The sequence below is a fragment of the Scyliorhinus canicula genome, chromosome 10 (genome assembly GCF_902713615.1).
Source record: "Scyliorhinus canicula chromosome 10, sScyCan1.1, whole genome shotgun sequence".
Taxonomy (NCBI): domain Eukaryota; kingdom Metazoa; phylum Chordata; class Chondrichthyes; order Carcharhiniformes; family Scyliorhinidae; genus Scyliorhinus; species Scyliorhinus canicula.
The window spans coordinates 169,839,741-169,859,865 of NC_052155.1; the positions used below are offsets into that span (position 1 = coordinate 169,839,741).

At 46.1% G+C, this 20,125-nt stretch overlaps 1 protein-coding gene across 4 annotated transcripts in view; it reads right to left on the minus strand.

The window, feature by feature from the left end:
- Window positions 1-17,345, minus strand: part of LOC119972768 (sorting nexin-31-like) — a 149,741-nt gene extending 132,396 nt beyond the window's left edge. For all 4 annotated transcript variants that reach the window (XM_038810113.1, XM_038810109.1, XM_038810112.1 and 1 more), the window contains exons 1-2: window positions 17,017-17,345; window positions 16,822-16,896 (exon numbers count right to left, since the gene is read on the minus strand). In XM_038810113.1, the coding sequence (XP_038666041.1) occupies window positions 16,822-16,896; window positions 17,017-17,076 (135 nt within the window). In that variant the 5' untranslated portion in view covers window positions 17,077-17,345. The remainder of the gene's footprint in view (window positions 1-16,821; window positions 16,897-17,016) is intronic.
- Between the last annotated feature and the right edge of the window lie 2,780 nt (window positions 17,346-20,125).

The following is a 20,125-nucleotide window of genomic DNA, read 5'->3' on the forward strand; positions in this document are numbered from 1 at the left end:
TCAAAGGGCCGAATGACCTCCTACAAATGCGACAGCACAGTAGTTAGCACAGTTGCTTCACAGTTCCAGGGTCCCAACTTCGATTCCTGGCTTGGGTCACTGTCTGTGCGGAGTCTGCATGTTCTCCCCGTGTGTGCGTGGGTTTCCTTCGGGTGCTCCGGTTTCCTCCCACAATCCAAAGATGTGCAGGTTAGATGGATCATGAAGATGGGAGTTACAAGTTCCTGGCTTGCAACCTGAAAAAAAAAAGGAAATGACGCAATTCCCTCGCCCAACTCCTTTCCAGCCATGTAATCACCAGTAAAGAAAAAAGGAAGAGTATTAGACCATAACCAATAAAAGGGAAAAAGACAGAAGCAACACGTCCACACATTATGCCTTGTAAAGTCTCAGGCAAGTGAGCTCAGAAGCTATATCTGTAGAAAAATATGGTTGTATTCAGGTTACTATTCACTCCTCCCACTGCCCGAAGGGTCTCCTGCGCCCAGCCCACACCTGGGCATTTTGTATCCCAGCAGTCTTAGGGAAAGGAGGTAGCCCCACCCCCTCATTTGGGTAGATCGTATTCAGGTGAGGCCACAGGCACGCTGATCCCTGGGCCTCCTGTAGGGTTATAACACGCCTTCCTCAAACTAAACGAAAACTTGGACAGCCATTCCAGAGTTGATTTCCATGGCAATGCCTTGAGCAAGAGTCATGCTGCATATAGTTTGAATTTGAAACAAAAACTTGGCAGTTACAGATAACTGTTCTCTGCTGCATTCTCCGTGGCAACGCTGCTTGCAGAGTCCATTTGCCAATCGATCACATGCAGACAAGATGGGTGGAATGGCCTTCTTCTGCATCTTAACAACCAGCATTTTCCCCTCATTCAACACAAATTGTCAGAATTTAGGCTGACATTCCCTGTACAGAGCCGGGAGTGTATTACACTTGCCTCTCAGATTAGATATTAAATCCATTTGGCCCCTCAGGCGGGCATAAAGGGATGGAAGGCACCATTTTGAAGAAGCAATCACCCCTGCACTCCTGGTGCCTTGGTCAATCGTACCACTCGCCCAACATCATTAAAATACCTCATCTCAGTGCTGATTGTGGGTGTTTCCTATGTGCAAATTGGCCACAATATTTTCCTACAACAGTGACTGCACTTCAAAAGTAAAACATTTTGGAATGTCCTGGAAGTTGCAAAAGGTGCTATAGAAATGCATTATTACCTTTTTAAATAGACGAGCCCAACAGCCTCCCAACATTTTTTCAAGCTGCCTAAATAGCTCCTGAGCATTGATGGATACGCAATAACTGCGGCAGTCCTCGGTCTGACCAACCTCAAGCATGCACCTTACCAAGAATAAAGATAGACATAATTCCCGGAATAGGTAGGTGAGGTATAGTTGGAGCGCTGAGATTTGTATCCACTAGTTTAGAAGAGTAAGAAGTGATTTGATCAAAACCTTTTAAAATCCGGAGGGGTATTGGCAGGTTGGATATGGAGAGGATGTTTCCTCCTGTGGGAAAATCCAGAACTAGGGGGGGGTTACTGTTTAAAAAGTGATCACACATTTAGGACAGAGAGGAGGGGAATTCTTTTCTCTGAGGGTAATGAGTCTCTGGTACTTTTCTTCAAATGGCAGTGGAAGCAGAGTCTTTCAATATTTTTAAGGCAGAGCTAGATCTTCCATTCTTCTACATTGAATAAATGGCAGACAGTTGGCTGGGGACAAGCAAGCATGCAGTTTGTCATGTGAGTGTACCTTTAAGAAATGGGTGTTTTTTAATAGAGTAACTGTAGTGGGTGTACCTTTAAGAAATGTGTGTTTATTACTCCAGTTATGTCAGAGAGTGGGTGGAGTTGGGCTGTCTGTCTGCTTTACTTTCGTTTTTGAGCAGGCTGCTACAGAGTGTGGTTTTAGTTTCGTTTTCAGAGAGAAGAGCTGCAGTGAAAGCCAGCAGATGTGCATGGATCTCTCTACAAGCTAAAGAGTGTTCATTTGGGTGATTTCAAAGGAATAACTGCTCTCATTAGAGAATTTAAACCTGATCTCCATTTTAAAAGGATCTTTTGTCTTCTGGATGTTGTTTGGGAATTTATTAAGGATTACTTAGTGTTGTATTCTTTTGGGGATTGTATTTGAATTGATGGTTGCTAAGATGTTCACTATGTTTTAAAAAGGTTAACTTGAGTTCATAGAATAAACATTATTTTGCTACCAGCACGGTAGCCTTGTGGATAGCACAATTGCTTTACAGATTCAGGGTCCCAGGTTCGATTCCGGCTTGGGTCACTGCGTGTGGAGTCTGCACATCCTCCCCGTGTGTGCGTGGGTTTCCTCCGGGTGCTCCGGTTTCCTCCCACAGTCCAAAGATGTGCAGGTTAGGTGGATTGGCCATGATAAATTGCCCTTAGTGTCCAAAATTGCCCGTAGTATTGGGTGGGGTTACTGGGTTATGGGGATAAGGTTGAGGTGTTGACCTTGGGTAGGGTGCTCTTTCCAAGAGCCGGTGCAGACTCGATGGGCCGAATGGCCTCCTTCTGCACTGTAAATTCTATGATATCTATGATTAACAAATACTGTTAGATGTCTGCTGCACTACACCAGTAGAGTGGTGCGTGTGCTCCCCATACCACAATCTGTTACAAGTTGTGGGTCAGGTGAACTCCATGATACACTTTGGGGTTCTCTAAACCCTGGCTCATAACAAGTTAGAGTTCAATCTGAATGAGGGAAAAAAAATCATCCATCACAATTTAGGCCATTTCTTGTCATTCAGATAGATTTAATTGTTTAAACTGGAAGAGACTTTTATGGATTATTTTTAATTTAAAGTACCCAATTCTCTTTTTAAAAGGCAATTTAGCGTGACCAATCCACCTACCCTGCACATCTTTGGGTTGTGGAGGTGAGACCTACGCAGACACGGGAAGAATGTGTAAACTCCACACGGACAGTGACCCAGGGCGGGGATCGAACCCAGGTCTTCGGTGCCGAGAGGCAGCAGTGCGACTTTTATGGAATTAGATATGTAAATTAAACAAATGAATAGTAAGTGTAATTTAAAATAAGCATTTGCTAAATCAGGAGCATATCAATTTACAGCTCATCATTTACGCTACAAGCTATCAGCATTGCAATATTCTGGTGATGTGAAAACCAAACTTGGCAGGAACATCAAGCTACCTTATGACTCAGATAGTTCTGGCAGCAACAGCTATGGATCACAGATCTCAAGTGCTACAGTTGATCACAATACTCTAGGAAAATATCTAACAAGTTCCCTGCTACTGATAGTTATCTAGCCACCTCTACTGGATGCCTGCATATGTATGAGGATAGGATGGAGTGTGTCTAAGAGGCCTCTCTCCACAACAACATTCACATCATCAGTTAAGGCATAGACAATGGTTAATAAAATACAGGACTATCTCAGCAGGCCTGACAGCATCTGTGGAGAAGGGAGCTAACGTAGAGTCTGGATAACTCTTTGTCAAAGCTTTAGTAAGATGTTTGGAAAGTTGATGACGGGGAGGGCTCATCGATCGCTGAGACCGAAGCCCAGGCGATAATCGTCCAGTTCAGCAGGTACCTGGGTAAGGCATGGGTCCAGCGATGGACGCAGGACACTGTAGATGGAAAGGTCAGCCCATCCGAATACACCAAGATGTTGGGGCAGAGTCGACAAGAAGGCGCGCAGTATTTAACAAGGCCAAGGCAGCCCTCTACAGAAGCAATGCACATTTTGGGATGGGGTACTTAGCTCGCCTTTGTGTTACTTTCAGAGACAGGTATTCTTATTTTTTTTATTTTTTTTTTTATAAATTTAGAGTACCCAATTATTTTTTCCAATTAAGGGGCAATTTAACGTGGCCAATCCACCTATCCTGCACATCTTTTTGGGTTGTAGGGGCGAAACCCACGCAGACACGGGGAGAATGTGCAAACTCCTCACAGACAGTGACCCAGGGCCGGGATTCAAACCCAGGTCCTCAGCGCCGTAGGCAGCAATGCTAACCACTGTGCCACCGTGCTGCCCCAGGTATTCTTATTTTGACATGGTGGAGGAAGTGAATGACTTTGTTAATAAACACGGATTGAGGTAAACGGAAGACTTTGAGGACAATGATCCTTTTTGTTTGGACATTTGGGAGTTCTCCTGCATTTGGAAAAGTTCTATTTTCCTGTCGTGTGCGGGATGGTTGTAAAGTGGGGCAGGACATGTTGTAATGGGAGGGCATCACCGTGGCACAGTGGTTAGCACTGCTGCCTCACGTTGCCAAGGTCCCAAGTTCGATCCTGGCTCTGGGTCACTGTCCGTGTGGAGTTTGCACATTCTCCCATCTTTGCAGGGTTTCATCCCCACAACCTAAAGATGTGCAGGGTAGGTGGATTGGCCACGCTAAATTGCCCCTTAATTGGAAAAAATTTATACTCTAAATTTATTTTTTTAAATGTTGTAATGGGGTTGTTTATTGTATTGTTGGAATTGTTGGAGGGAGGGTTTGAGATGTTGTTTTCTTTGTATAATATTTGGTATTAAAATTGGGCTGGGGGGGGGGTGCTGTTACGGATGCATGGTGAGAAAGATTGTTTTTGTTAATCCTAGGTGGGGGTTACCTGGGTAGCACGTTTGCCAGTTAATGAGAGTGGGGCAGGTGGCTGCAAGTAGGTACCTACAGGGTGGGTTTCATCTTCAGAAAGAGCTTAGGGTGTGTTTTGCTAGGGATAGGGGAGGGGGTTTGGTTTCCGGTTGGTTACTTGTCTGGCCCGGTTATTTTTTTGGGGGGGGGGGGGGGGGGGGGGGGGGGGGGGGGGGGGGAGTTTGCTGATGGTGCAGTTTCTTTTGTTTTTGAACTGGTTTGATAGGTGGGCCTGGAGCTAGTGCAGGTCGAGGTGCCTCCGGACCGACTCACAGGGTGTCCATAATGGGGGCTTCACCTCTCAACAGCCCGGAGGCGAGTCTTGCTCGGGTGGGGAGACGGGACACTGCCAGAGGCTTCAGTTTGGTTCGGGGAACTGCTGGAGTTTCGGCATCTGGAGGAGACGATAAAGTATGCTATTGAGTTTCAGTGCATGGGTTTTACCCAAGGTGGCAGCTGTTCATTACCTTCAACGAGCTGATTATAAACAGCTGTTTTGGGGGGGGGGGGGGGTGACTGGGTTAGGTTGGATGGGGATATTTTGTTTTTTTAGTGTTATAAACAGAAATGGTTGAATGAAATATTTTTTTTTTTTTTTTTTTAAGATGATCAGCAATGACCTTATTGTATGGCAGAGCAGGCTCAAGAGGTCTATTCCTGCTCCTAATTTGTATGCTTGTATAAAGACCAGCAAACGACAGTTGGTCCGTCAAGCCTGTCTCAATTGAAGACTGACCACTTGGATAAGATCAACATCAGTCATGGAATGATGCTTCAGCACAAGCTATTGCCCTCATGAGCGAAATGAAGAAACTGATTAAAGAAAACAATGCTGCCTTTATACAAATCCCTCTGTATGCTTAAAGATGGTGTCACAGAAATGCTCATAAATCTAGATTCATAGACTTTCCTGAAATTCTAGACAAAACACATTACAAATAGTTTGGTGACACAAGGTTCCCTAATGTTTATCAATTTAATATTTTTTAAAATTTAGAGTACCCAATTAATTTTTTCCCAATTAATGGGCAATTTGAGTGGCCAATCCACCTACCCTTGTAGATTGGGAGGGCCAAATCCACGCAAACACGGAGAATACACACACACACACACACTCAAACCTGGGACCTCGGCACGGTGAGGCAGCAGGGCTAACCACTGCGCCACCGTACTGCCCGTAATGGTTATCAATTTAACCTTCAGCGATACATTGGGACAACTGCAGTTATCCAAAGATTCACATGTTACAGCATTGAATAGTTTGAAGTGTAAAAGCACAGTCCTTAGGGAGAGATCCATTTAACAGGAATAAAATGTTATTGGAAATCGCAGAGTCCTGGAATGTACATCAGGCATCTTGAGCCCAGTAGGTCATCTCGTAAGTTGGGAAGATGAAGATCAAAAATCAAATCAAACAAATAGCTGCAGGCATTCAGACAACTGAATAACATTTACAACATTTTAGACGACATTGTGTGCTACTTTCTTTTTTTAAATATACATTTAGAGTGCCCAATTCATTTTTTCCCAATTAAAGGGGCAATTTAGCATGGCCAATCCACCTACCCTGCACATCTTTGGGTTGTGGGGGCAAAATCCATGCAAACATGGGGAGAATGTGCAAACTCCACACAGACAGTGACCCAGAGCAGGGATCGAACCTGGGACCTCTGCGCCGTGAGGCAGCAATGTTAACCACAGCACCACCATGCTGCCTTACTTTCTAAGGTAGGCCCAAACAACACAATCTTTGTGCGCCTGCAATAATTTCCTCTAGTGCACAAAAGTGTCTACATTTCAATGAGGAACAGTCCAGTCACTCAAGACAAAAATGCTCATTTGTTTCCTCCCTCAGTCATCTCTACAAACCAAAGTTTGTTAACGTCTATGTTCTTACATCGTACTGCCAAATAACACAAAAATTCCCCCCGAATGACTCAGCAGAGAAGGTTAATGGTTTCCCTCCTCCTGCAAAATTCACTCTTTTAAAATGCATACTTGGGATCAACATCGAGGTCACAACTTCCTGATGTACTGCAACAATCAAATACCTATAGTAAAATGTCCCAGGATGCTTCACTAAAGCATGAACTAAACTGGACACCAAGTCAGGAAAGAGGAGGTTAGAATAGATGACCATGAGCTCATTCAAAGAGGTCAATTTTAAGCAGTACACAGTTAGAAGCCAGGCGAGAGAGAGGGAGAGAAGCAGGGAGTAAGGGTAGGGGTGTTGTTTGGCGAGGGAATTCCAGAGCTTAGCATAGCTGCAAATGGTGGAGCAATTAAACATCAGTGATGCGCAAGAGGCCAGAATTCGAGTGCAGGTGTCACAAAGGATGCTAGAGCTTCAGAAGGTTACAGAGATAGGGAGGGGCAAGGCTCTGGAGGGATTGAGCTCTAATGGCACCAGGAGGAAGTGACATACTGTCTGCCATTGCACAATGAAAAGCAGAATCTGCAACCTTTATTCACATGTGTAACTGCAACAGGACAACTGTGTCACTCATACAGTGGCTTATGTCTGCAAAGGAAGGGTTACCACTTGTTAAGTGACCATAACCATTCCAGTCAACAACATTCCAGGTGCTTGTCGCTCATTTACTGTCACAATATGGGAATATTCCTAGCACACGAAATCGCTGCACACAAATCTAATCAGTAATATGAGGGGGCTTTCAAATTCATAAATTCAAAGTTAAAGGTGTTGACAAATTACTGGGTACTCTGAATTATTGCATACTGTTAAGGATCAAACACAGGTGGGTGAAATAATATAATATTTTAAAAAAAAATTTAGAGTACCCAATTCATTTTTTTTCCAATTAAGGGGCAATTTAGCGTGTTCAATCCACCTACCCTGCACATCTTTGGGTTGTGGGGGGGAAACCCACGCAAACACGGGGAGAATGTGCAAACTCCACACGGACAGTGACCCAGAGCCGGGATTGAACCTGGACCTCGGCGCCGTGAGGCAGCAGGGCTAACCCACTGCGCCACCATGCTGCCCCGAAATAATATAATCTTGAGTCACAATTAGGTTTACATTAACACGGTAATGAAGTGGGCGGCGCAGTGGTACAGTGGTTAGCACTGCTGCCTCACGGCGCCACAGACCTAAGGTCACTGTCCGCATGGAATTTGCACATTCTCCCCGTGTATGTGTGGGTCTCACCCCACAGCCTGGAAAGATGTGCAGGGTAGGTGAATTGTCCATGCTAAATTGCCCCTTAATTGGAATAACCAAGAATTGGATATTCTAAATTTGATCAATAAAAACACTGCAATGAAGTTACTGTGAAAATCCCCTAGTCACCACATTCCGGCACCTGTTCGGGTACAAAGAGGGAGAATTCAGAATGTTCAATTCACCTAACAAACACGTCTTTCAGGAGACTTCAGGGGTGGTTCTCTCTGCCCCAAGTCGCCCCAAACACGGGTAAGGGCCCATGCTTGGGGTCCCGAATTCTGGCCAATGGCAATCCAGCGATGGTGGAGGAATTGGAACTCCCATGATGCAACAGGCAGAGAGAGGATCTTTCAAGCACACACAAGGAGGCAAGGGGAAACCATCATGTAATCTTTTCCTTAGTCATATAGCTCATTGAGATTGAAAACGAAGGGCTCTTTGAGCAACTGAAGAGGTGTGGAGAAATAAGCAGTATCCTTAGGCAGCTCACTACTGTACTTGCTATAGTAAATCCTCAATTTTCAGTTAGAGGGGGCACTTACCATACCCTTACCTAAATTTACTATAGCGTTATAAAAATGTAATTTTAATTAAAATTATTCTTGTTCTCTGCTCATTGCTAGGAACAGTGATGCAGTATTATGCTACAACCATGACCTTAATTCGCAAGTATGACTGAACATTCCATGACTGATATATAGTGACAAGAATTAACCACTTAGACCCTATCTATGCCCTCAAACTGGCTCAAATTCTGTGCAGCGTGACCTCAGTTAAAAATAAATACAGCTTGACGCCAGCATGAGCGGGGAAATCGGTCCCGCCTTGGTTGGCACGGCCCGGGATGGGCCAAGCGGCCATCGTAAGAATGCCGAGTCCCGCCGGCGCCATCCACACCTGCTCCCAGCCGGCAGGACTTTGGCGTGGAAGGGTCAGGGGATGGCCTGTGGAGGGGGTGGGCCTCCAATGTGGCCAGGCCAGCGATCAGTACCCACCCATCGGCAGGCCGACCTCTCTGTCTGGGGGCCTTGTTTCTTCCGCGCCGACCCCTGTAGTCCTGCGCCATGTTGCGTCGAGGCCGGCGTGTTGAAGGAACCCACTGTGCATGCACGCGTTGGCGCACGGATCCCGCACCGCCCAGTTTGCGCCGGGATCAGCAGCTGGAGCGGCGTGAACTGCTCCAGTGCCATGCTGGCCCCCTTGTAGGGGCAAGAATTAGTTGTCGGGTCGGCCTGTTCACGCAGTCGTAAAACGCAACGGCGTTTACGACAGCGTGGACAGTCTGCCGCGGGATTAGAGAATCCCGCCCATAGATTCTGAGGGAGTTTGACAGAATGTTTTGTCCCACCAGTGGGGCAGCCCAGAACAAGGTGGCACAGTTTCAGAACAATGGATCACCAATTTAATATTGAGGAGGAAGGATTTCTGAAATGTTCTGCCCAGGTCACTCAATATGTTCAAAGTTGAGATAAGCAGATTCTTGAACTATAGGGAAATCATGGGTTATGGATTACAGGCAGTAAAGTGCCGATTGGGCCAAGGTCTGATCAGCCATGATCATGTAAGTATTTTTTCCAATACTGGAATTGATCTGATACGAATTGACAGGAGTAAGGACATTAGAATTGTTTCATCATTTGAGACGTAACAGAGATAACCTGTACCATTTTGCACAAAGCCATATTCTCGATGATTCAATACTTTTCAAACTCTAGTTTTCAAAGATGAACACCGATGTAACATTTCTAAATGAACTTCAATGCAATTAAGATCATTCATTAGTGCGAGGGTTCTGTGGTTAGCACTGCTGCCTTACGGCGCCAAGGAGCCCGGTTCAATCCCGGCCCCAGGTCACTGTCTGTGTAGGGTTTGAACATTCTCCCCATGTCTGTGTGGGTCTCATCCCCACAACCCAAAGATGTGCAGAGTAGGTGGAGTGGTCATGCTAAATTGCCGCTTAATTGGAAAAAAAAAGAATTGGGTACTCTAAATGTAGATTTTTAAAAAACATTCATTAGAAGGCAGTTGAGAAAAGGAAAATAGTGATTAAAGTATACCGATCACTCCAAAAGATCAGATAGATGTGTCACAAACATCGGACAAGATACAAGCCTAGTGGGCAGCACGGTGGTACAGTGGTTAGCACAGCTGCCTCACGGCACCGAGGTCCCAGGTTCAATCCGGCTCTGGGTCACTGTCCGTGACCCAGACAATGGATCACCAATTTAATATTGAGGAGGAAGGATTTCTGAAATGTTCTGCCCAGGTCACTCAATATGTTCAAAGTTGAGATAAGCAGATTCTTGAACTGCTTCACAGGAGTAAGGACATTAGAATGGTTTCATCATTTGAGACGTAACAGAGATAACCTGTACCATTTTGCACAAAGCCATATTCTCGATGATTCAATACTTTTCAAACTCTAGTTTTCAAAGATGAACACCGATGTGACATTTCTAAATGAACTTCAATGCAATTAAGATCATTCATTGGTGCGAGGGTTCTGTGGTTAGCACTGCTGCCTTACGGCACCAACTGTGGAGTTTGCATTCTCCCAGTGTTTGCGTGGGTTTCACCCCCATGGTGGTTAGCATAAATGCTTCACAGCTCCAGGGTCCTAGGTTCGATTCCCGGCTGGGTCACTGTCTGTGCGGAGTCTGCACGTCCTCCCAGTGTGCGTGGGTTTCCTCCGGGGGCTCCGGTTTCCTCTCACAGTCCAAAGATGTGCGGGTTAGGTGGATTGGCCATGCTAATTTGTCCGTAGTGTCCTAAAAAAGTAAGGTTAGGGGGGGGTTGTTGGGTTACGGGTATAGGGTGGATACGTGGGTTTGAGTAGGGTGATCATTGCTCGGCACAACATCGAGGGCCGAAGGGCCTGTTCTGTGCTGTACTGTTCTATGTTCTAAGTACTAAGTGGATTGAATTGCCCCTCAATTGGAAAAAAGGAAGAAAAAAAACGTTACAAGACTAGTAAATCCATGGCCATTGACATTGCAGCTGGTGTCCTAGAGCACAACGACTTACCAGAATCAGCCAGAAGTACAAGTAAAATTCTTTTTTTTTTCAAATAAATTTTGAGTACCCAATTCATTTTTTCCAATAAAGGGGCAATTTAGTGTGGCCAATCCACCTAGCCTGAACATCTTTGGGTTGTGTGGGGGAGGAGAGCGAGACCCACGCAAACACGGGGAGAATGTGAAAACTCCACACAGACAGTGACCCAGAGCCGGGATCGAACCTGGGACCTCGGCACCTTGAGGCAGCAGGGCTAACCCACTGCGCCACCGTGCTGCCCTACAAGTAAAATTCAAGACTCTTCTTATTTATTTCCCTTTTGAAGTAAAAAATGTCTGGTCATCCTTTTGTTGTACAAGCTAATGTTTGATTTTGGATGGTGAAACTGATCTTTATAAAATTGGAGACAAAGAATTCGGTTTGAGAGGTGAAAAATAAATGACTCCCAACTAATAATCACAAAATAGCTGGGTATTTGAAATGAAAATCGCTTATTGTCACGAGTAGGCTTCAATGAAGTTACTGTGAAAAGCCCCTAGTCGCCACATTCCGGCGCCTGTTCGGGGAGGCTGTTGCCGTCACTGCAGTGATACATGTTGCAGTGTCCATTTTTAGACCTTCTTTAACATAAGAGTATGAAGGGACATTTGACAATACAATTCATGTTCCAGTTTTAAAAAGGCATTCCATCAACATAGAGGCCTTTTGTACAAATTGATTACGTATATGCTAGTAATGTCATTGGAATGCGGCAAGTGATGAATATTACATAACACATTACAATACAATGTGTGTCTGCTTGGGTTTCCTCCGGTTTCCTCCCACAAGTCGTGTTTGTTAGGTGATTTGGACATTCTGAATTCTCCCTCCGTGTACCTGAACAGACGCCGGAGTGCGGCGACGAGGGGATTTTCACAGTAACTTCATTGCAGTGTTAATGTAAGCCTACTTGGGACACTACTAAAGATTATACTAAAATGGTCTACCCCATCTCGTCAGTCTCAGATCTTGGTTCTGGACAATATTCCAGTTGTGGCCTCACCAAGACCCTGTATAATCCTTCCTCCTGTACTTGAATCCTCTCGCCATGAAGGCCAATATACCATTTGGCTTCTTTACTGCCTGCTGTACCTGCGTGCTTACCTTCAGCGACTGGTGTATGAGGACACATAGGTCTCGGTGCACATTCCCCTCTCCTAATTTATGGCCATTCAGGTATTCATAGTCTGCCTTCCTGTTTTTGCAACCAAAGTGGATAACCTCGCATCTATCCAAATTATAGTGCATCTGCCATTCATTTGCTCACTTACTCAACTTGTCCAAGTCACAGTGAAAGATCTTGCATCCTCCTCACAGCTCACCCTCCCACCCAACTTTGTCATCTGCAAATTTGGAGACAATGGGCACAATTCTCCCATCGGGAGACTAAGTGCGAACGCCGGAGTGAAAACCGGAGTGTTTCACTCCGGCGTCAGAGGCCGCTCCTCGCCCCCTATTCTCCCGCCCCCAGGGTGCTAGGAGCAGCGCCGCGTCATTTACGCACGCCAGGCCTTGGCACCACGTAAAAGCAGCACCATGTAAATTACACAGCCGGCGCCAGGTAAATGACATCACCCGCGCATGCACAGGTTGGCCGGCGCCATGGGGGGGGGGGGACACACGCTCAGCGCCCCGGCAATTCTCCCACCCGGTGTGGGGGAGGGGGGGGGGGGGGGGGGGGGGAGAATTCCACCCATTACATTTTGTTCCTTCATCTAAATCATTTATAGTGTGAATAGCTGAGGTCCGAGCACCAATCCCTGCAGTACCCACCAGTCATTGCCTGCCATTTGGAAAAAGGCCCATTAATTCCTACTATTTCTTTTCTGCCTGTCCACCAGTTTTCTATCCATCTCAATACACTACTCTAATCCCATGCGCTTTAACTTTACACACTAAACTCTTGCATGGGATTTTGTCCAAATAAACCACATCCACTGACCCACCCTCATCAACTCAGCTAGTTACATCCTTGAAGAATTCCAGTTGATTTTTTTTTTTAAAACACAAGTTGAAATGACTCCCGATGAGAGTCAACGTCCGGGATGGCCAGCAAGGTCCGGAATGGCTGGCAACACTTTCTCAATAAAACCCGTGTCATCCCAATGTGGTGCATAAATGTTAACCAAGACTAATGAAGCCCCTGCCTAAGCCCCACTCACCATCACATACCGTCCTCCTGGGTTGAAGACTACGCTGGCCACTGCAAAAGCCACCTTCTTGTTGAACAGGATCACAACCCCTCTTTGACTTAGTAGGACCCTTGCCCATTCCTTCCTTAGCCTCATCTAATCCTTCACCCTCCAATGTGTCTTCACATTGACACAAAGACAAGCTCCTCAAATGAGCAAACACCCAGGATCCTTGAACTGGGCCATTCAACCCCCTCATGTCACCACCTTCGCTGGGGGTCTTTATTAAGGTCCGCCATTCCAACCTATTAAGGAGATCCCTGGGTTTTTGAACCCACCCAAAATGGCCACTACCACCTCCATCTAGCCACAAAGACACCTGCATATTACCCTCTCACCTTGCCCCCCTGCTCCCCTCGAACACGCCCTCCAACCAGCCACCTCCCAAATACATCCCCCCCCCCCCCCCCCCCCCCGGAACCCTCCCCAGAAACCCTGCCTTCACCCTTAAACCTGACCAACCCCCCTCCCCTCCCTGGCTACCCACTGCAGCCCTCCCTCCCCACAAGTTCTTCTATTTACTAGCATCCCTGCTAACATGGCAACTCCCGCTTGGAGAACCACACAGACTACCCTTCACCCCCCCACCCAAACTAATGCAATCGGGAAAGGACAAACCAAACACCCTCTTGTCGAAGCCCCATCCCCACCAATCTCCCAGCAAGAGAAAAAAAGCCACAGGACTCAGAACAATCTCAACATCGACCACAGTGAAAAAACCAACACATGCAATCATTACACCTCAGCCAAATATTCAAATTACTAAAACATCGACCACAGTGAAAAAACCAACACATGCAATCATTACATCTCAGCCAAATATTCAAATTACTAAAACATCAATACTGTTCATTCTCAATATTAGTCCTCTCCCATACCATTCTTCCCGACAAAGTCAAAGCCATTCGCCTCCTCCGGCATATTCAAGTAATGTTCTTTCTTCTTGAATGTGACCCACAGTTTTGCCAGATACAGCATCCCAAATCAAACCTTGCTTCTAAAGAGCGCTGCCTTAGCCTTGTTGAAATCTGCTCAACGTTTGGCCAGGTCAGCCCCAATATCCTGATATACGTGTATCAGATGACTCTCCCAGCTACTGCCTCACGTCGATTTCGCCCACATCAAAATCTGCTCCTTCGCCTGGTACTTCTGCAACCGGACAATTACTGCCTCAGAACAATCTCCAGCTCTCGGCCTCTGATGCAACAACCGGTGGGCCTGATCCACCTCTGGAGTTTCTCAAGGATCCCCCTTCCTGGCCATCTTTGCCAGGTAATCGGTGGCTCTCATGCCTTTGACCATCTCCAGCAGTCCAACTATTCTTAAATTTTGACGCCTGGATCGATTCTCCTGGTCGTCCACTCTGGCCTTCAACACTCCGCTAGCATTGTTACCTCTGCTAAACCGGCGGCACGGTGGCACAGTGGTTAGCATTGCTGCCTACGGCGCTGAGGACCCGGGTTCGAATCCCGGCCCTGGGTCACTGTCTGTGAGGAGTTTGCACATTCTCCCCGTGTCTGCGTGGGTTTCACCCCCACAACCCAAAGATGTGCAGGCTAGGTGGATTGGCCACGTTAAATTGCCCCTTAATTGGAAAAAATGAATTGGATATTCTAAATTTATAAAAAAAAAAAAAAAAAAAAACCTCTGCTAAACCAAGGGGCTGGTTTAGCACAGGGCTAAATCGCTGGCTTTGAAAGCAGACCAAGGCAGGCCAGCAGCACGGTTCAATTCCCGTACCAGCCTCCCCGAAATGGCGCCGGAATGTGGCGACTAGGGTTTTTTCACAGTAACTTCATTTGAAGCCTACTTGTGACAATAAGCAGTTTTCATTTCATTTCATGTGGTCCTCCACCAGCATTGTTACCTCTGCCTCCAGACACTATCTGGCAACTGCGATCCAAGACCGCCTGCTCCACCTCCTGAATCGCCACCCCCTGCAAATCCATTTGCCTCTCCAAAACCCTGTGAAGAGCAGTTACTGCTGCCTCAATCAGCCTGGACAGGTCCTCCTGCATCTCCTGCCATTGCTTCTTAAATTCCCCTTTTAATAACTCCCTTAACTGCTCCACAGGGAGTGGGGAGGGCGACAACGACATGGCAGGTTCCACTCTTTTCTTTGCTGTGCCTAGGGTCATCCAACTCTTGAGTGGGGGCCTTATTCAACTTAAGCCTGGTATTATAACCTGCTGACATCCCACATCAGAGGAGAAACCAACAAGCTTCAATTACTTTCTTCTGTTCCCACCAGAATGTCCGTTAAGCGGGTAGAAAGGGCCAAAACCTAAGCCTCCGTGGGAGTCATTTGTGTGGACCGATCAGCTCATGGCCACCACTGGAAGTACCAGTAAATTTGTCAAGTATGATTCTTCCTTCATAAATCCATGAAGAGTCCATCCAATCCTACCCCTGCTTTCTAGGTGCTCTGCTATAATTGATTATTGATGGAACCATCAATTCCTACGGACACGTGCTTGTAGGATTAGAATAGCGGTTTTAATATACTTACAACAGAGCCAGCCTGTTCGCCGTTGAACTTTCTATGAACTGGCTGGCTCTGTGGCACGGATCTTTATACAGCAGCTCCAGGGGGAGGAGTTCTGGGCGGAGCCAAAGGGGGAGCCCAGTACAAACTCTCGAGTACTCCCAGAGCTACTCTCCCTGGTGATCAGGTAGTGCAACTGCATTTACAATATCGGTACATATATACAATGGGAACAGAGTGACATTGGTAACTTATAACACCGTGTGAATCTCATTCCCAACAATTATATTGCCCCTTAATTGGAAGTGAATTAGGTATTCTAAATTTATTTTTAAAACTATTGCATTCATTTCCTCTGTAACCTGCAATACAACTCCACTGCCTTTTCCTTTTTGTCTGTCCTTCCTAAATATACCTGGATGTGCAGTTTCCATTCCTGGTCACGTTTCAGCCATACGTCTGTAATCCCGATTATATCATACCCATTTCCATCTATTTGCATAATTAGTTCACTTGCTTTATTGCAAATGCTCCTCGCATTAAGGCACAAAGCCTTTGGGCTTATCGTTTTAAAGTTACTTGTCCTGCTCCCAATATTTTTCACTTTGGATCTAGTCCTTGGATTCTCTGCTGACCATGTTTCTTATTCTCCTTTCGGTCTTTTGTTTCTGTCCTTGATCTCTCCCCCCCCCCCCCCCCCCCTCCTCCCCTCTCCCCCTCCCTCCCTCCTCTGACTCCTTGCATAGGTTCCCTTCCCCTGCCTTTTTAGATTAAACACTCCCTAGGACATTAATCCCAGACATGCCCAGATGTAACCTGTCCCATTTGTACTGGTACTGACTCAGTACTCAAATTGAAAGGTAGAACAGACTCAAGGGGCCAGATGGCATACTCCTATGGTTTTACAAGCCAGGTTTAACTGTGAAGATTGAATTTTCTAATGTCACAGAGGAACGTTTTAAATGACAGAGCAATGGTCATGTGTTTTGTGCACTTGACAACATTATTCACCTGTCCTTACGATTTTAACCTGTGAAGTGGTTTCAAAGCACTTTAGAATTCACAGATTTGGGGATCAGAGCTATGATAAAATGGGTTACCATTCAATCTTTAAAAGTAGGTGAAATGAAGTCTGGTATCCATCATTGGGCCAGTTGACGTTAAGGATCAATTATAGTTTAAATTTTATGAACGGGTGTCAATAGCACCTTGCCCAGTATGTTGGGACCTACTAACCCAAATCTTTACTTCAGAGACAATTCCTTACCTTTTCATTCCACCTGTACAGCTGGCTGTACCGGAGTTTACAGAAGAGATAGCCCTCCAGATGAATACCGTAAACCTAGGAGGTGGGGTGGGGGGGACACACAAAGAAAGGCAAACAAACGTCTTTAATGACTAAACATCTCGGTGAGAAATAAAACTGAGAAATACTTTACTTTGGGAAGGCACATTTATTTACCACGTAGCGTGCTCCTAGAGAGTCGCACGCCCTCTCAGTCTGGCCGATGGTGAACTGCATCTCGGTGCTGACCCTGCAGGGGCTCAATGACAATCCTTCTCCCCCTGGAACTGAACTGAAGTCGGTCACGCTTCTGCCTCGCGTGCACACCTTCCCCCGCCTCCAGGGAGCTCTGGGCGGAGGATCTTTTGAGGCGGAGGATGAGACTCGTCGAGGGAATCTACCCACGAGTAAATACCTGAGCTTCCTGAGATGCCATTGTGGCGGCGGCTCCAGTTCCACCCTTTGCAATTTACACCACGCGGCAGCATTTTCCTGCCCGGGGGGGGGGGGGGGGAGATTCAGGAACACCTCATTCCTGGTTTACAAGTTAACTCGCTGCTGGCCGGCTGGGGGAGGGGCTGTTTAACCACAAGTCGTTTAAGAAGGGAGACATATATAAAATACACTAAAGAGACCGCTAACATTTCATAAATAATCCCCCCCTTTTTTTTGATTCAAGTCAAAGCAGAAAGGGTCTTGAATTAAGCCACATTATCATTCCCGATAAAAATAAAGATTTGCGTTGTTATAGCGCCTTTGGGTTACACCAAGATGTCCCAAAAGCTCTACAGCCAATGAAGTAAGTTTGAAGTGTAGCCACAGATTGCAATGTGGGAAACATGACAGCCAATGTGGGCACAGCAAGCTCCCACAATCAGCAATGTGATCATGACCGGATAATCTCGTTTTTGTGTTGTTGATTGAGGGATAAATATTGGCCAGGACACTGGGTATGAGTCCCCTGCTCTTCTTTTACATCCACCATAGAGGGCGGATTAGATCTCAGCTTCAACTTTTCCTGCCAGAGATAGTGCCTCCAATGGTTCAGAACCCAGTACATATTGCACTTGAGCGTCAACCTTAATTTTTGTGCTGAGGCGGTGCTGGACTTGAACAGACAACCTTCTGACTCAGGTGACTGAGACATGGCTGAGACTCAGGGCGGAGTTTGCATTTTGAGGCCGGGACCCCAATGTGAGGGCATTTCTGGGTCCCCACCCCAGTGTCTGGCGAACGGCACCATTTTGACAGAGATGTCCAACCAGAGGGGCACACTCGCCATCCAATGAGGATGATCAAGCAGACCCCCGTGCTGGAGGGCCAATCTACTGACGGTGCAGGTAGGAAAGAGAGGAAGCTTCAAGATGGAGGCTCCCTCTGAGCACACTATTATTTTTCAAGACAAAAAGTGGTCCCAGCTGCATAACCTCTATTCAGGAGGGGCTGACCTCTTGACTGCAATTGTGCCGATCCCAGTCTGTCAGCAATGGGAGGAAGGACTTTAAAATGATGCTGAAGTGCTAGCTCTCCACAACCTGCTGCCAGGAGGCCACTTCCGCACATCAGCCATCACCGCCAGTGGCTGAAAAATTCCAGCTGGCCTCAGAAAATTGGCCTTAATAAGCCCTCCATTTGCCTTAGCAGGCTACTTGCCACTTGTGGCTGGGTTGTTGTCACCCCCACCCCTCGTGCCTGCCCCTGTCAAGATGGGCTGGAGGTGGCAACATGACAACAAACCAACATACCACTCTCTGATATCAATCTTTCAGCCCTGCTACCTCTGGTCCTGCCTCCAACACAATGCACAAATTCTCCAGTCCCTGCATCTATAATAACAGCCTGCATTTATGTTGCACCTTAACATAGTTGGACCTCCAAGCAGTAATGTGGTCAGCAGCTGAATGACCCTGGCAGAACCCAAATTGAGCACTAGTGAGAAGGTAATTGCTAAGAAAGTGCCCCTCCCATCACTTTACTGACAATCTGAAAGTAGACTGATGGGACAGTAAATGGCCAGGTTGGATTTGTCCTGTTTTTTGTGTACAGGACATAATTGGGCAATTTTCCACATTGGCAGGTAATGACAGTGTTGTAGCTGGATTGGATTGGATTTGTTTATTGTCACGTGTACCAAGATACAGTGAAAAGTATTTTTCTGCGATCAGCTCAACAGATCATTAAGTACACGGGAAGAAAAGAGAATAAAAGAAAATACATAATAGGACAACACAAGGTATATAATGTAACTACATAAGCACCGGCACGGATGAAGCATACAGGGTGTAGTGTTAATTAGGTCAGTCCATAAGAGGGTCATTTAGGAGTCTGGTAACAGCAGGGAGGAAGCTGGCTTTTGAAGGGTCCAGAGGAGGTTCACAAGAATGATCCCTGGAATGAAGAGCTTGTTGTATGAGAAATGGTTGAGGACTCTGGGTCTGTACACGTTGGAGTTTAGAAGGATGAGAGGGGATCTTATTGAAACTTACAGGATACTGCGAGGCCTGGATAGAGTGGATGTGGAGAGGATGTTTCCATTTGTCGGAAAAACTAGAATCAGAGGGCACAATCTCAGACTAAACGGACAATCCTTTAGAACAGAGATGAGGAGGAATTTCTTCAGCCAGAGGGTGGTGAATCTGTGGAACCCTTTGCCACAGAAGGCTGTGGAGGCCAAATCACTGAGTGTCTTTAAGACAGAGACAGATAGGTTCTTGATTAATAAGGGAATCAGGGATTATGGAAAAAGGCAGGAGAGTGGAGATGAGAAAAATATCAGCCATGATTGAATGGGAGCAGACCAGATGGGCAGAGTAACCTAATTCTGCTCCTATATCTTATGCTCTTATGGTGCCAATGTGTCACTGTTAAAGAGATGGAAAATAAAATTATTTACATATACAGGTAGAAAATCTTGTTATGCCCTTTTCATAAATAGCAGAGCATATGCTAAGCTGAAATCTAAATGTCTTAAGGAAGAGACATAGGGAAAGTCGCCTGAAAAAATAATATTTCACAAAGCATAAAACAATGGCAACTTTGCTTGTATATATCCCATACACCTGAAGTTAACGAAAGCCACAATTGAATGCCAAAAATGCATTGAGAAAAACAACTGATCAGGTGACATTTCCATGGTGAAGCTTTACAAGTTCTGTTTGTGGCCAATAAAGCCACAGAAGTCTGGTAACAGCTGTGACCCGGCTGGGTCACTGTCTGTGCGGAGTCTGCACGTCCTCCCCGTGTGTGCGTGGGTTTCCTCCCACAGTCCAAAGATGTGCGGGTTAGG